This window comes from Protomyctophum parallelum (genome assembly GCF_964188405.1).
Source record: "Protomyctophum parallelum genome assembly, chromosome: 16".
Lineage (NCBI taxonomy): Eukaryota > Metazoa > Chordata > Actinopteri > Myctophiformes > Myctophidae > Protomyctophum > Protomyctophum parallelum.
The window spans coordinates 34,343,836-34,359,460 of NC_139711.1; the positions used below are offsets into that span (position 1 = coordinate 34,343,836).

The following is a 15,625-nucleotide window of genomic DNA, read 5'->3' on the forward strand; positions in this document are numbered from 1 at the left end:
ATTAATTGTATTCCACAAAAAGCCACATTTGTCTCATTATGTTTCAATATTACACATTGCAAAATCCTGAGCACTGTTTCAAGTTGGAGTATTTGCTTGATTTTGGCTTTTATTTGGCCATTATGATTGTACTTCGAAGGCAGTAATTCCAAATCAAAACAAAAGAGGAAGCTCACATTCTCACAAAGCCATTGTCACTGAACAAAGTCACGGAGCAGCATGCAGAGAGGAGCGTGCGCAAACACACTCATACACATCTTAGAGCCACAAACTGCAAATACTTAGGACAGTAGTGGCACTCCCTTTGAATAAGATAACGTTAATAGCTTTTTGATTGTAACATTTGTGAAAGAAAACAACTTGAGTTATGCATTCATTCGAAATGTCTCACTTCTTGGTCGATTTGCGTTTGAGACTCAGCGACCTCATGGAGCCAAACATTCTCCTTCCCAGGTCCCTCAACGAGCGAGAGCGCCGGAGGGGCATCCTTGTAGGGGACGGAGAGAAGGAAGGCGAGGAAAGTGGCGGAGAGAGGGAGTGGCAGCTGCCCTCAAGGCTCTGAGAATGAGAGAGGTTGTAGAGACTGACCGTAGAGGAGTCGTGATTGTCCTCCCTCCTTCCCCCTAACGGTCTCACCCCTTCCTCCAAAGTGAACTCCAGACCACCACGCCCCACATCTAGGGAGGACACCCAGTGTACACCCCTCAGGGGCGCTTCTTTCTGGATACGAGGCTCCAGCATTCCCTGGGACTCGCTCCGGAACAGAGCCCTCCTGGTTAGCCTGAAGCTGGAACTGTGCTTCTCCCAGCCGGTCTTCTCAGTCTTGTTTGAGGAGCTGGGGGAGCCTTCTACTTTGGGTCTCTTGTCTTTTCCACTGGTCATGGCCTTCGCCTTCCTCCAGCTTCCGCTGCTATTTCTCCGCCTCCATCCATATCCATATTCTTCTCTGTCGATCTCCTCCTTTTCGCTCTCTAATTCTTTCCCCCGGAAACGACCCTCCAGGCCCCTCCAGAGTTTTTTGGAGGATTTCCTGGGCGTTGGGGCTGCCGTTTGTTCCTCTGCCTCTCCATCATTGTCCCAGGTAGAAGCATAATTCTCTCTGTTGCTGGTGAAGCTGCTAACTGTGGACGCTCTGATCAACTCACGGGTCATGTGCTTCCCTTTGTAGAGACCCCCTCCCTCCGCCCTCCTCCAACTACCACCCGTGCTTCCACTGCCCTGTCGGAGTGATCCTCCACGCGGTCGTATGCCCTGGTGATCCAGTGGCGAGCCTTCAGTCCGGAGCCGTGGCAGGGAACACTGGGTAGGAGCATCCCGCCGAAACACAGATAGAGGTGTGGGACCCAGTGGGGAAGGCTGGAGAGGGCGCGGCGGGGAACGCCCCCTGTGTTGTGGGCGGTAAGCGGGGGAGGAGGCAGCAGAGGAGGGCGGGTCGGACGTCGGCGGAGCGTGTTGGTAGTGGCAGTGTGAGGCAGTATAGTGGAGAGCTGGGGCATAAGCAGACTGATATGGGTGTACAGGGCTGCTTGAATGCGACAGCGGGGAGTGCAAGAGAGGAGGTGTGGGACTAGACTGAGACTGGGGGGAGTGTGACAGCGGAGGGGTGAGGCCAGAGAGGGACTGTGGAGAATGGGTGACGCTGAGGGACAACTGTATGGGTCTCTGTGGATTCACGTCGGTGTCTAACGATGCACTGAGGAGGTGCACTCTAGAGTAGTCATGTGACTGCTCCTTCTGGGGCGGCAAGTTGCATCGGATGATCCCAGACCGTGGCCTTTGGCCCTTCCCCTCCTCGGCAGTGTCAGTCTGGAAGCAGTCAATGTCCAGCTCTACACCTTGCTCCATCAGCCCCACCACCACAGCTCTAGACAGGCCAGAGACGCGAGAGATCTCCCCCACCATGTGCGAGTCCTCAGTCAGCTTGGGGCTAGAGCCGGGCTCTTGGATCATGCTACTACGCTGAGATCCAGGAGCCGACTCTGAGTTGGTACCAAACACTGACATTCCAGGCCCTGATGCAGCATCACTGCTCCAATCCATAGAACGAGAGAAGGCAGAGTGGCCAGATCCACAATTGATTCCAAGACCTGAAGTAACTTCCAGACTCCGTTGGCTCAGGGTTGAGGGGCAGGTGGAGATGCGAGGCCGTGCTCTAGGAGCAGGGGTCAGGGTAGAAGAGGACAGAGAAGTAGAGGAGACTGTTGAGGAAACGGAAGCAAAGTCACCTTTCAAAGCACCACAACTTCCATTTCTGGAGCTGTCCACCAAACCTGGGCTTGCATTTAAACCAGGAGTCAGGTTTAAGTTGAGGTTGAGATGCAGACTTATATTCACATCTTCCCCAGTTGCGGATGGAAGATTCCCCAGGTTGATGGAGTTTCTGCTGGCTCTTTTCCCAATAGTACTCAGATTTACCCGGGCTGCGTTCCCTAGCAGGGACTTGCAGGGTGTGATGCTGCCCCCCGCCAGGGCGGACGGTGTGGTGCGGCTCTCGAAGGCGTACAGTGACTGTGTGGAGCCATGACCTCTCCCAGGTGTTCGGAGGCACCTGTGGTTGACTGAGCCTGGCGTGGTTGCCAGAGTAAGGTCAGATGTGGAGGAACCACAGCGACTGCGGTATTGGCGAACCAACCGTGAGATGTACTGCTCTAGCTGGGTGAGAGAAGGAGGAGGCTGGTGGCATGGAAGGGCCAGGTTTGGGGTGGTCGTGGTGACTGGCGGTTCATCAAGCAGGACGGATGGTTCCTGACTCTGTGCGGTGAAGAGAGGGCTCTGGAGTGCCACAGCGTGTAAGGGGCTAGGGTAAGGATACAACTCCTTGGTCCGACGGGACACGAGGTCCATGCAGTACCGTGGGTCCAACTGAGGTCTTGAATGACGGGAGAATGTGGAGGAAGAAGAGGTGGGGTCAAGGAGAGAGAGAAGGGACGAAAGATGAGGGTCACTGAGGCTGGAGCAGACGTCAGACAAGAAGCTCAGACCTTCCAGGTCACCTAAGACGGGGGACAAGAGAAAAGGGAATTGGTATGTATATTCAATTCATAATAATTCAACTGAAATGGATGGGAATAAGTGCAAACAGTAGTACAAGTACACGACGCAGAGTAGTAGCTCCAGCTCTCAATATTAAAGAGCAGCAGCAAATGCTTTTAAGAGAACTAGGAGGCAGTTTGATGCACCCGTTTCGAATGCCATCAATGCATTGAAAGGGACACAATCACGTTTAAAGAGCATCGCATGCTCCAGTAGACTTGTCTACTGACCTACCAAGATCTCAGTAGGCTGCATTCTGTGCGTTGATCATGGCTACCAGCGACGACACGCGTTGTCAACTGACTGTGACTGGTTAAGACTTATATGAGGTTAGGGGACTTGTGTGGCTGGTTAAAACTGATATGAGGTTTGGTGGCTTGTGGCCGGTTAAGACTGAGGTTAGGGTTAGATTTAATGTCAGACAACGCGTGTCGCCGCTGTCAAAACAGTAGCCATGATAAACACAGAATGCAGGCTTTCTTTTCCAAAACAAACACGATTTTATCCCTTTTTAATACATTGATAGCATTCAAATCCACTATTTGATGAAGGAAATGTCAGGAGTCTCTCCTCACCGGACACTGGTCTCCCTTCTCCCTGGCTGCCCTGCACTGCAGCCTGCTGCTGACCTGTGGTGTCTGACCACTGAGTGTCACTGTGGTCACCAGACTGAGGCCTCTGCTCCCACAACTTGAAGGGTCTGGCCAGTGGCACAGAGACTCCTTGAGGAGCCTCACTGGACACAGAGTAGCAGGAGTCTGACAGAGAGCTCCCACTCACTGAGTAGAAACCTGGAAGGAGAGGACAAAATATTTTAAATTAACGTGCAGCTTAGCATAAGTTTAATTTTGGAACTTTTCATTCTGAAATTTAGTAGAAAAGAGCCGTTGGCACACCTACAAAGTGATGGGTGCATAAGTCGGGGACCGAACTAGCAGAAAAGAACTCTCTCACAAAAAGTCACAAAACCAAGTGACTTAGGAAGAAAGGCCTATTTTGGCCTAAGTCACACTCTTTACTAAAATTAGGCAATTTTACCAGAGGTGGCCAGTGTCATGAGGAGCTGACTTAGCCCAAAAAATGACTCTGGCCATTAGTTTAAGGTTAGGTGAAGTTATGCAAAAAAAAAATTGCAACATTTTCCCAGTGAAGAATCTATTATTTATTTACAAAACCAGGCACAACTATGCTGTACTTCTGTGTCAAACATGGAAAGGAAGTGGGGGCCTCCAAGACGTGTACAATATAGTGTGATATACAGGTATATGAAGTGTCATTGGATCCCCCTGCAAAGTAGGTGGCTATGAACAAGGAAGTGGGTGCTTCACTTAACTTAAAACACTCAAAAAACGTGTTGAAAGTAACTGAACTAAACCTTCCAAGAAAATAAGGAGTATTGGCGCCTGCTGTATATGTAATAGAGAAAGCAAATGTTGTGTTTGGGCGTACTAGAGATAACATGAGACAAGAATAGAAGTGGGAATGGCTATGACAAGGACTGAAACCAAGGTTGGATTTGCTGCTGGGGATTGGGGAGGAAATCCATGCCTCTGCTAGTGCAGTTCACTTGTATTAGCAGTGGGGATATGTTTTTATTTCCTTTTGGGAAATGTAAACTGTTTATCTATTTTTGCTATAACACAATTTCATAAAATATACTATATGTTCACCATCTTAACCATGATGTCCCTATTTTGGGCAAAGTTTAAATGATACAAAAATAAAAAGATACAACACGCTCTCGTGTCGTGACAATACGTGTGGTGAACTGTAGATTGGCTAGTTTTGCAATATGTCTACGACTAAGTATATAGGGCTTAATTGGTTAAGTCGATGACGTTGATTTACCCTAAGTGCAACATTGACAATAAAATAATAAAGGAAGATGAATGACTGAGCACTAATTTGAGACAGCTGCGTGAGAGGAGTAAACAAGTTTTGGGTTAATATTAGGGCTGTCAAAGTTAACGCACTATTAACTAGTTAACTCACAATTCTTTTAACGGCACTATTTTTTTTGATGCGCGATTAACGCACTGTGAACTTTGACAGAATGGTTGAGAGATGCATGGCAATTTTACACTGAAGAGTTGAATAATTGTTAAACAGCTGAATTACTTAAGTTAATTTAAGTCTACACAATTAGAAAACTTAGAAAACATGTTATTTTGATCAACATGGCCTGTTATCTCTAGTAATGGTACCATTGGCCAACATCAATACAGTTCTTTAGTTTGGGTCTGGAAGGCTAAATGTCATCAAATGGTGGTCCGTGGCTCAAATGCAAAATAAATAATGGGCCTTGATAAGAAAAATCTTGAAAACCACTGATTTAAGGTATATTTAGAACGGATAAAAAATATGCGATTAAATTGCGATTAATCGCAGTTAACTATGGACAATCATGCGATTAATCAGATTAAATATTTTAATCGATTGACAGCCCTAGTTAATATTTAATGGGACATAATATCACACCCAGGCCAAGGTGAGCTACTTTCAAGAAACCACAACAGGCAGTATTAGCCATCATTTCGTCACTGTCAGGTGGACAACTTGAATGCCCCAAACCGTTCACATTCAGGAAATTGAAAAAATTAACCTGTGTTCCAATGTAGTTATTATTTAGTTATAAGCTCTTAATAGTTTTCATTGGTTAAATATTCATGAAAGCCACAGTCTGACAGACCACACCACTTTCAACCTGATGCCCCCGTTTTAGGCATGTCATTATAGGCAAAATAGTTGCATCATTACGCGTTTTGAGATTATAGATCGGCTTTACTGTCACACACACTCAACACTGAAGTATAAAACAGGACATTATGAAAATAAGATAATATATAGATTTTTCTGAACATAGCCAGTTCTGAGTAGGCTAATTATTCATATATTCAATGAGCTCAAAGTCAAACAAATCTCTTATTGAATCCTTTCACACCAAATCAGAAGTTTTCTCCACAAGGCTGAAACGGTATTAATACCAAGTCAGCTGTGCAGAAATTTGCACAAAGAAATCGTTTTGGCTAATCATTTTAGCCCAGATATGAAACCCCAACCCTACATACAGAGATTATGGACAATCACCAATTAAATAAAGTGTGTGTGTGTGTGTGGCGTGCTACCTGAGCTAGGTCTGGAGTCACTGTCCACTTGAGCTGTACAACTTGGGTCTGGTGTTGGGGGAGAGAGCAGATCAGAGGGTGCATCCCAGGACAAAGTAGACCACCTTGAATTAATAGTCCCGCCACTTCTGGAATTGACTTGCCCCTCCACTGCGGTCTCTCCGCTGTCCAATTGGGTGGTATGACAGGGTGGAACCACAGTATCTGAGCTGCGAAAGGGATCCTGAGAGAAAACAAAAACACAAACGTGAGGAGGCTGTGTTGAAAGAAAGCATGATTTGACTAGTCTCATTGAAGTCAGTTTATATAATATATTCTATAGTAATATATTCAGGCATTCTTCTTCAACGTAATAATTTAAAACTTAAAAAAATACCCAAATACCTATGTGACACCTAAAAGATCTGTAAGCTATGACTTCATCAAGAAAGAATTTAGCCTGTTTGCACTTAAAGCTGAATGGTGACTGATGACAGACAGCCGAACCCCAGGGCAGACAATGTTGAAACCAACGACTCCTAAACTTCTATGGACGTCTTTGATAGAACATGCTAATACGGAACATGTTCTACCAAAAGACCTGTCACTTTATAAGTGCAAGAGTTAGGTCTGTCATGCCTTCACTACGGTGCAGGTGAAGAAGTGTGACCGAGCAGCACCTTCAATTCCGACAGCGCCTACAACATGTCTTCATAGGCCTTGACGTAATTAGAGACCATTGGGAACAGAAGTATAGGTTTGGTCGTCCATAATATTGCCATCCACTGAGACACAGAGGTAATAATTAAACTAAACTACTTTGCTACTCTGCACTGTAAGTACTCTTACCGGGGGAGAATCTACTTTACGTGAGTGTTTATTTCGTTTAATTTGTCTACTATCATTTGTACAATTTTAAAGAAGCCATCATTACTCCAATACATTTACCATGCCCCCTCAAAGAACTTATTACATTGGCATTCTAAGGCAAGCCAATGATGACCAGATGTGATTGCTTCCAAGGAAGTTGGCAACAGTAGATCATCACCCATCATGGCTATAGAGTATTGTATCCTGTAAACATTAATGAAATATTGTCATTCTGGAAGGAAATCTCATGCAGTATTCTAAAATGTGCCCTAAAATTTCAGACAAATGGTGATTTTTTTTTTTTAAACCTGTAAGACAGTACAGGCTTTGCCTTCGTTAAGACTTTTACTCGAGTGGTATTCTGAACAGTGACTTTCACTTTTACTGTCATTTCACTGTCTAGTGAGGTACTTTTTTATGTTACAGAGCAAAACAGTAAATAGGAGAAAAACAAGGAAATATAAATGCATATCTCTATATTTGTACTCAAGGTTTCTTTCACCACTGCTGAGGCCCAAACAGCAAGAACAGCAGCCATTTGCTACTTGATTAGGTGAGTAATACCATTTCCCAGATTAGTGTGGGCTTGGTCCAGCATGAATGCCCCCCGTTACACAGGACTGCATGAGCTATACATTAGGCTGATCGAGTTGGGACAACAAAAACATTGTCGGTAGCGGTTGGTGTTGATCAATCCCCTTACTGAGGAAACAATACAGGTAGGGACTCACTACTGAGCTGAAAGAAGAGAGACCGCAAGGGGGTAGAGGAAGTAGAGAGGAGTGGATTTGGAGGATAATGGCAAAAGACAGATGACGTAACAAAGACCAGCAGGAGTGACAGAAGGGAAGGGCATGCAGGGGGATGGAGGAAGGGGCAGCAAGGAAGAAAGCGTGTTAGACTTTAACCTGTCTTAAAGCTTATCTCCTCTCAACCCTCTTAGAGAATGTCACAGCATTTGGGTCCCATTTTACTGGAAGTTTGTATTTTTCTACACTTTGTGCGTTTAGTCATGAGAGTCAGGGCTGAGTGGGTGAGTGCACGAGAGAGAGCAAACCAACAAGGTAGAGAGGGAGAGAATGAAAAAAAGGAGTGACTCACTAATGTAAAGGAGCTGTGTGTGTGGGGCTGGGAGGGGGTGGTTGCCGGGGTAAAGACAGAAGGGCATCTTGAAGGACCCCCCTCCACCCCACCCCCGCTTGATAAATAACACCCCACCACCACGACACACACGTATATTATATTCTTCTAGGCAGCCACCCCCTCTTCACCATAGCTACAGCTGTTCTCTGGTGCACCCTCTCTCTCTCTCTCCTCCCACACAGAACTAAAACACCAACAGGCCCAGTGAAATATTTAACCCATCCTGGACCACTAACATTTCTGACACAATTCATGCTAATCATGTTGTATCTTCAATACAGATCAGATGGATACCATGCCATCTTCTTAAGTTGTCACAAAATTCCGTCTCTCACTCTCTCTATAATGCTTTCACTCTGATGCTTTAAAATAATGCATGCATAAACACAGTCTACCCTTGTAACCTTTAACCGTGACTTCAACCCTCACCAACGCGTGGCTAACCATCACACTTATCCTAACCCCAACTTAATCCAAATTACTGTAAAGCCACTCTAGAATATTAGCCACTCAGAGAAGGACCTGCATAAGGTCCTCAATTTAATTTAAAGTTGATTTTCTGCATCTTTCAATCCATATAGCCGACAGACATTTTAGGGACACATCCAACACACAAATGCACATCAATATTATGCCTTAGCAACATAATGCAATGCACATTTTGCCGTATAATGTTACATGGAGAGGAGCATGTGATCAAATCATAGAGACTGACAGACAGGCAGGTGGGGGTCTGCAGACTCTGCACAGAGCTCTGCTGTAATATGATATCCCTCTCTGTGAGGGAAAGCAGCACAGCCATTTCCCCCACCGGAACAATATGTACAAAATGCATAGGCTGATTTGATAATAACAGAAATGCATACCTGCATTAAGTGATACAATTCAGCCAAATATTAGCGTTTTCTCTTGTTTGTTTTTTAGAAACTGAGGAAATGTGGCTGATATGTTTGTTAGTTTGACAAAACAAAAGGATGGAAACAGCATATTAGAGAGAGAGATTTACTTTATTGTAGCACATGGTGCAGAATGTGTCTATTTATACATAATTAATGAGGCTGTATTAAAGGTAAAAGATCATGACATCCCATGCTTTTTTAATTTTCACTATTTCCGGTGGTAATGCATTTTACACATCGGGTACAAAATGTGATTTGAATTATGATTCAATTAAACAAATGTATAATGTTTTCACTGAGCTTTCAGAAGAATCCTGCAGCAAGCCAGAGACAAAATAAGTTTCACTCCAGAAATCAAGGTAATAGTTTTCCTTGTAAGACTTGTAAGCTTTCAAATCCCAAAGCAAATTCTAAAACAGACTCATGACATGTGGTCTCAGGACAAGAGTTTAGCTTTGTGGCAGTAAAGGTAGCGACACACACACCACCTGAGGCAAGCAGCCCAGTCTAACTTGAAGAATTCAATTTCCAACGAACAAATGCTGGAGCTTGGCAGGTTTGTTCATTCAACAGGGTATGAAAAAACCAACACTTATCAGTGTACCACTGGTTTGTCCAACAAAAGAAAGGTGCAGACTCGAGCTACAGAAAACAGTGCTGTTTTACAGATATCACACCCAGTGCTGGTATCAAATTCCCAGCAAAACCAAACTGTTGAAGCAACCCGCTGTGTGTGTGTGTGTGTGTGCAGCTAATAATGCAGACAACCAATCGGCATACAGTATGTCTTGTGCATGGACAGCAGGCCAAGGACCTCAATTCCTGAATATTTTCCAAATCGGTCAATGACAATTATCAAGTTTTCATATTTAATAATAATTTCAGATATACAAACTTTATGCTGCATATTTTGCACTGTACTGTTTTTTCCATCTAGTTTGTTTATCATCCCACATCACACTCACAAGTTGCCAACAGCAGCAATTTAAGAAAACTCCTGTAAGCATGAAGATGTGCACTCACACATTGCATACTGTTTCCTCTTGTTTGGAAAACCATAGCTACTGTATTTCCATCTAGTTTGTTTATCATCCCACATCACACTCACAAGTTGCCAACAGCAGCAATTTAAGAAAACTCCTGTAAGCATGAAGATGTGCACTCACACATTGCATACTGTTTCCTCTTGTTTGGAAAACCATAGCTACTGTATTTGATTTTTATTTAGAACTTTTTGACTGGGCTATTTTGGTTTAATTTAGACCATTTAGATTTTTGAAACAGATCATTAAAAAGTAAAAAGATATTAAAATATACGCCCATTGATTTTACATTTTATGCCACATTCTTAATTCTGACTGAGTTAGTCTTCTTACAAAATTTAGAGTCCTGGCAATTGGCCATGCTTTCACCGAAAGTAATATAGCCTTATGTAGCGACACTTGGATGGACGATAATGTGACAGTAGAGAATTAATGTATAACAGAAAGGGAGGACAGTAGACAATGAATGTGTATGAGAGAGAGGTTAGACAATAGACAAAGTATATGAGAGATACATACAGTAGAGAGGATAATTTGAGATTTACATTTTAAGCTATTCATGTAGATACACCTCAGGCTCAGCCTGGTCATATATACAATACAACTTTGTGTGTGTCTTCTGACCAGACTCCAGACACAACTTCTGCTGGCCAGAGGATGATACGGCCATGTTGGCAGCAACGGAAACAAGAACAACACAGATAACTCATCTCCATTTACGCAAAATGTATGCTAGCGTTGGCGGAGTTCCAGCTTGGACAGAGGGCAGCGTGCCAGCCAACTCTGCTACATTACCGGCTCCCTTCGGAGGTGAGGATGACTAATACCGTTCTGCCTCACTGTAGGATGCCTCAACGCCACAGGGTGATCCACACTGGAGATGTATAGGTGGGTGGTGTTGGTGAGAAAGGCAGGCTGCACATTATGGACATTGCCTGGATTCCCTCATTTCAAAACGAAGGCGATTAATTTCACTGCACCAGGGAAACTGTTTTTTGAATGTTATTGTAATTTGTCCCCTTTTATTATTAGCGTTTCATATTGTATCCTCTATTGGTTTTGTTTCACATTGTTGTCACATTGTCTGTGAACAGAATACACTGTTCTACAATGGTCTGATTTAAACATAGTGGAACACACGATATTATGTTGATTTACCTACTGTGGGCAATGACGACAGGAATACAAAAAATTTTTGTTTACAGGGTTTCTGGTAGCTCAGCCAGATTGAGCACACATTGACATTGTATGATCCCACTGAGCATGAGGACCTGAGATTTTTAATCTGACTCCATTGTTTTATCGTAAGCCTCTCTCTCCTGTCTCTCTGTCCTTGGTTTCCTGTCTCTCTACAGTCTACACTGACCTCTGAAATAAAGCCCCCCCCTTAATTATCTTCAATTTAGGACACCCCATCTAATATTTCTAGATTAATATTACTAACACTTGAACCTGTGACCTCACCAATTTGTCTAGGTAATATACAGACAGCAAATGGAGAACCGAGTCGTTCGTGGACCGAAATAACCTGGATGTGTAGTTTTAACTGTTCTATGAAGCAACCTTACCGTGAGAAACTCTCCACTGGGTACTCTCACAAGTGCCATTGCGGTGTTTTCCTAATTCCGCCTCTATGGAGTAGATCAAATTCTTCATCTTGGTGACATCACAGCGGTTCTTAATTCGCTGGGTTCAGGTTTGAGGAGAAAGTGGTTTAGGTTCACACACACTGAATGGAGGTCATGAAAACAGCAGACTATCCTCACAGAGAAGGTTCAGGATGTCTTAGTCCTCTTTTCAGACCTTGTCTTTGTGTATTATATATCAACCCACATTCTCCACATTCTCGGCACAATAAGAGCTGTAGATCATTTTCACCACAAGGTTGGGAAAGGGGTCAAAAGCGTGTGTGTGTGTGTGTGTGTGTGTGTGTGTGCGTGCACACTATGTGCACACACTTTGTGTGTGTGTTAGCATGTGCTGGTTTGTGTTCAGGCAAAAAGGGGAGAAGCAGGGATTGTATTATCAACTGTGTGTATGGTACGTACATATGCACACCCACTCCCATGTGAAATGTGAATGTTTGAACAGTCCCCTGAGTTATCTCATCTGACTAGTAGGGGAAAACTGCACTTTTTGTCCAGAGAAAGAGGATCACAGCCAGTGTCACACTTATAGAACGGACCTTCAAGTTCACACAATTCAGTCAAGGAGTGACTATCTTCAGTTCAGACCAGTGTGTTCCACCAGTAAATAATGACTCATGTTGCCAGTCATTGTGTCATTGCTTTAGCTGTCCTATGAGCCAAAGAGCTCTGGGGAGTATTAGTAGTAGTACTGTCTGTAACTGTAGGCTATATTCTAACTACAAGTTCATTGTCAAATTGTAGGTTTACACAAGCAACAGAATAGGTGAAATTATTTTCTTCACAAGCTTCCACAAATTGTGGTTTCAGAAGATAAACATGGGGAAAGGAAAATGTCAAATAGAAAAACAACCATATCAATTATACATAAGATCTGTACTAAACAAATGTAATAGTAATAAGGCAGAGTCGGCAGACTGAGTACCACAGTCACTTGTGCAAGTAAGAGACATCACTTAGCTTCAGATATCAAGTATGGAGTTCAGTGTATGGAGTATATCCACAGTCGGAATAGAGTAACAGTATATTCACAATCATGTATGTGTCACAGCCACAGGCACAGACTCTGTCTAGGTCTTGTATTTCTATATATTGTTACCTGTTCTAGTTTTATGTTTCTATGTTGCCTTTCCCAGCTGTATCTAATGTGTAATCAGTCCTCATGTGTATATTTAGTCTTGTTCCCCAGTCAGTCCTTGTATAGTCATTGTTTGTGTCACATCATGTCTGTGATTGTGACATTTTCTCTATTAAATCACCAATGTTGGGTTTTAAAATCTGCCAGGTCTGCCTGCCTTGCTGTCCTGCATTTGGGTCCTCACCACACCACCATATCGTGACAGTATGTATGTATAATTTAATATTTCCAGAATTCGCACTACTAGTCATAAGTGATAGTACCAATGTGTCACTAGAAGCTATTCATGTTTACATCTACATTGAGATTATGAATTATAAACCACCAGAGATTTTGGTCAAACACTCATGTCTTAAAATGCTCACCAGTAAATTGTATTATGGAGATACAAGACATACATATAGACATTAGACAGTATAGTAGCCTACCAGCTACTAGTACTAGCTACCCCCCCCCCCCCCCTAATCATTCCAATAGGCCATAGGCTACATACATGTGTCAGATATTCATATATAATCACATAACTTCATGCAGTTCAGTATGTGGTACTGTATCCCTGACCCGAATGACATTACTTACACGTGACGGTTAAATACTGTTGTATAATTAATCTCATACTGCATCATGCATGGTCGGTTAGTCTATCACCATCTGAACCAATTGAGTATTCAGGCACAGCCATGTGCAGCCGGGGCCAGCGACAGCTGAGCTGCATCGACAATGGCTTGTTGGCAGATCACCATCATCCCTGCATTCATATTTAATAATTGTGTCAAGTGGAGATCCGGGCTATAACCAAGAAGACAGACGGGCGGACTGACCTGTTGCCGGCGGGTTGTCGCAGCAGAACCCTGGTCGGTGTCGGGGGCAGTAGAGCTCTGTGGGTTTCCCAACGTGTCCACCACCACCTCCCGCTGAACGACGGGGCCGGTGGATGAGGATCCGTCCACCAGCAGCACGGCGTCCACCATCTCCAGGTGCTTGCACCTGAGAAGCTCCAGTTCCAACACCCCTGCCAGCGTGGCTTTGAGACGTTCGTCGATCCGGACGCGCTCGGTTCCGGACCAGAGAGAATTCACACAGCTGCGGCGCCCGGCCATTCTTCTAGTCTAGTGTGTGTGTGTGTGGGGGCTGGCTGCTGGCAGGGGCAGGATGCACTGCACTGCTGCTGTGCCGCTCCGCTCCTCTTCACTGGCCGTCGCTCGGTTACGGTGGAATGGCTGGATGAATGAATGGGCTACGGTCCAGCAGTACCAGCCACCAGTGCAACATATGTTCGGACAATCGACAATAGCGACATTGTAGACACGAATCTCGAATTAATACGATATTTGGCTAAATACGCGGATACGGGCGACTCACCATCGCATCCTGATCCCAGACTAGTGCCTGCCTTTCCCCGTCAATTTAGCTGACTGGCAAATGGCAATTTGATTAATAGATCCATTCCACATGTAGCTGCTGAAGTAGGACGGATAACCATTAATCCGTTCAGATTGCGTGTTGGCGTGTCTTTATTTTTATTTTGGGAAAATAATCCCTATCCATGATCCTAGGAGTTGTGCGTGCATTTCACAACAGATCATTGGTAGTCCGTGCGTGCGGTGCAACAATACTGATAGATAACGTTACATGTGGGATCAAGAAAAAAAGTGTGCGGTGAGGAGGAGCCAATGCGCCAGAGCCAGTGAGCCACCATGTGATTGGCTAGAGAAGTTTTTCGAATGGACGCATGAAATCACTGCTCAATTTATGAATATACTGTATAGCCTTATTAGCCTATTGTCTACAGCAGTGACTAAACTGCTCAGTGCTCAATTCGATTTACTTTTTATTTGTAATTTTCATGTTTACACATCTTTACAAATATATATATATACTTTGTCATACATACATGAACCTAGAAGAATTGGAAAAAAATATACAAACACCCAACTTAATAATCAAGCAGTCAAACAATCCAGGTGCCATTTTTTACACAAACCTCTCAATTTATTTTTAATATTATATATACCAGAGCGGTGCCCGTGGGGAAGGCCTACTTGTCTTGGAGTGATGCTGTAAAGTGTAAATGCATACGGAGTGGGGGTGTGAAGGCCTTTTTGGGTTGGCCGATAGTCTTGATGCAAGTTGGAAATGAATGCCCCACCCAGATATTATGTCCAAATATTGAGTATGCAGCCAGCTTGTGGAGTTCTGTGTCAGCCATGCCCAAATATGGAGTGTTGTGAGGTCAGAACAGGCCAGCTCCATATATGGACGCTGGGCAGAGGCCTTTTTGGGGCGGTTCTGGACAACGGTGGGTCTGGCCGACTCGACACGGGGCACTGCATCCCCTGCTATGCTGTGGAACGTGCGTCTCGAATTTGAAGTTGGTGGGGCTAACGGTTCTCGAGTTACATGGATTACATACATACATTACATTACATGCATGCATGCATGCATGCATGCATACATATACATACATACATACATACATACATGTATGCGGTCTAGCTTAAACTTGGACTCAGGGGGGTGGACACTGGACGCCTCTGCCTTGCATAGTCCCCAGTGAATAGGCAGTTTGCCCTTCACTGGTAACCCTATTTTGGACTCATTTTAAATATATGAAGGTATTGCGGGCAGGGATTTTTACAAAAAAGCCTCCCCTTTTAAAATTCATACACACATACATACCTACATACATACATTTCAGAAGTTTTAGCAGTTTTTGAGGACCCACTTTTAGGCCAGTGCACCAGACCAA

The 15,625-nt window shown here is 44.1% G+C and overlaps 1 protein-coding gene across 1 annotated transcript; it reads right to left on the minus strand.

Annotated features, from left to right (window-relative positions):
- Window positions 1-76: 76 nt before the first annotated feature.
- On the minus strand, window positions 77-14,457 carry LOC310873219 (uncharacterized protein). Its single transcript, XM_083785555.1, has 4 exons — window positions 13,698-14,457; window positions 6,159-6,381; window positions 3,609-3,824; window positions 77-2,993 (listed from the first exon to the last, which is right to left on the minus strand). Exons 1-4 carry the CDS (start codon window positions 13,974-13,976, stop codon window positions 388-390), a joined length of 3,324 nt encoding a protein of 1,107 aa, XP_083641681.1. The 5' UTR covers window positions 13,977-14,457; the 3' UTR covers window positions 77-387.
- Between the last annotated feature and the right edge of the window lie 1,168 nt (window positions 14,458-15,625).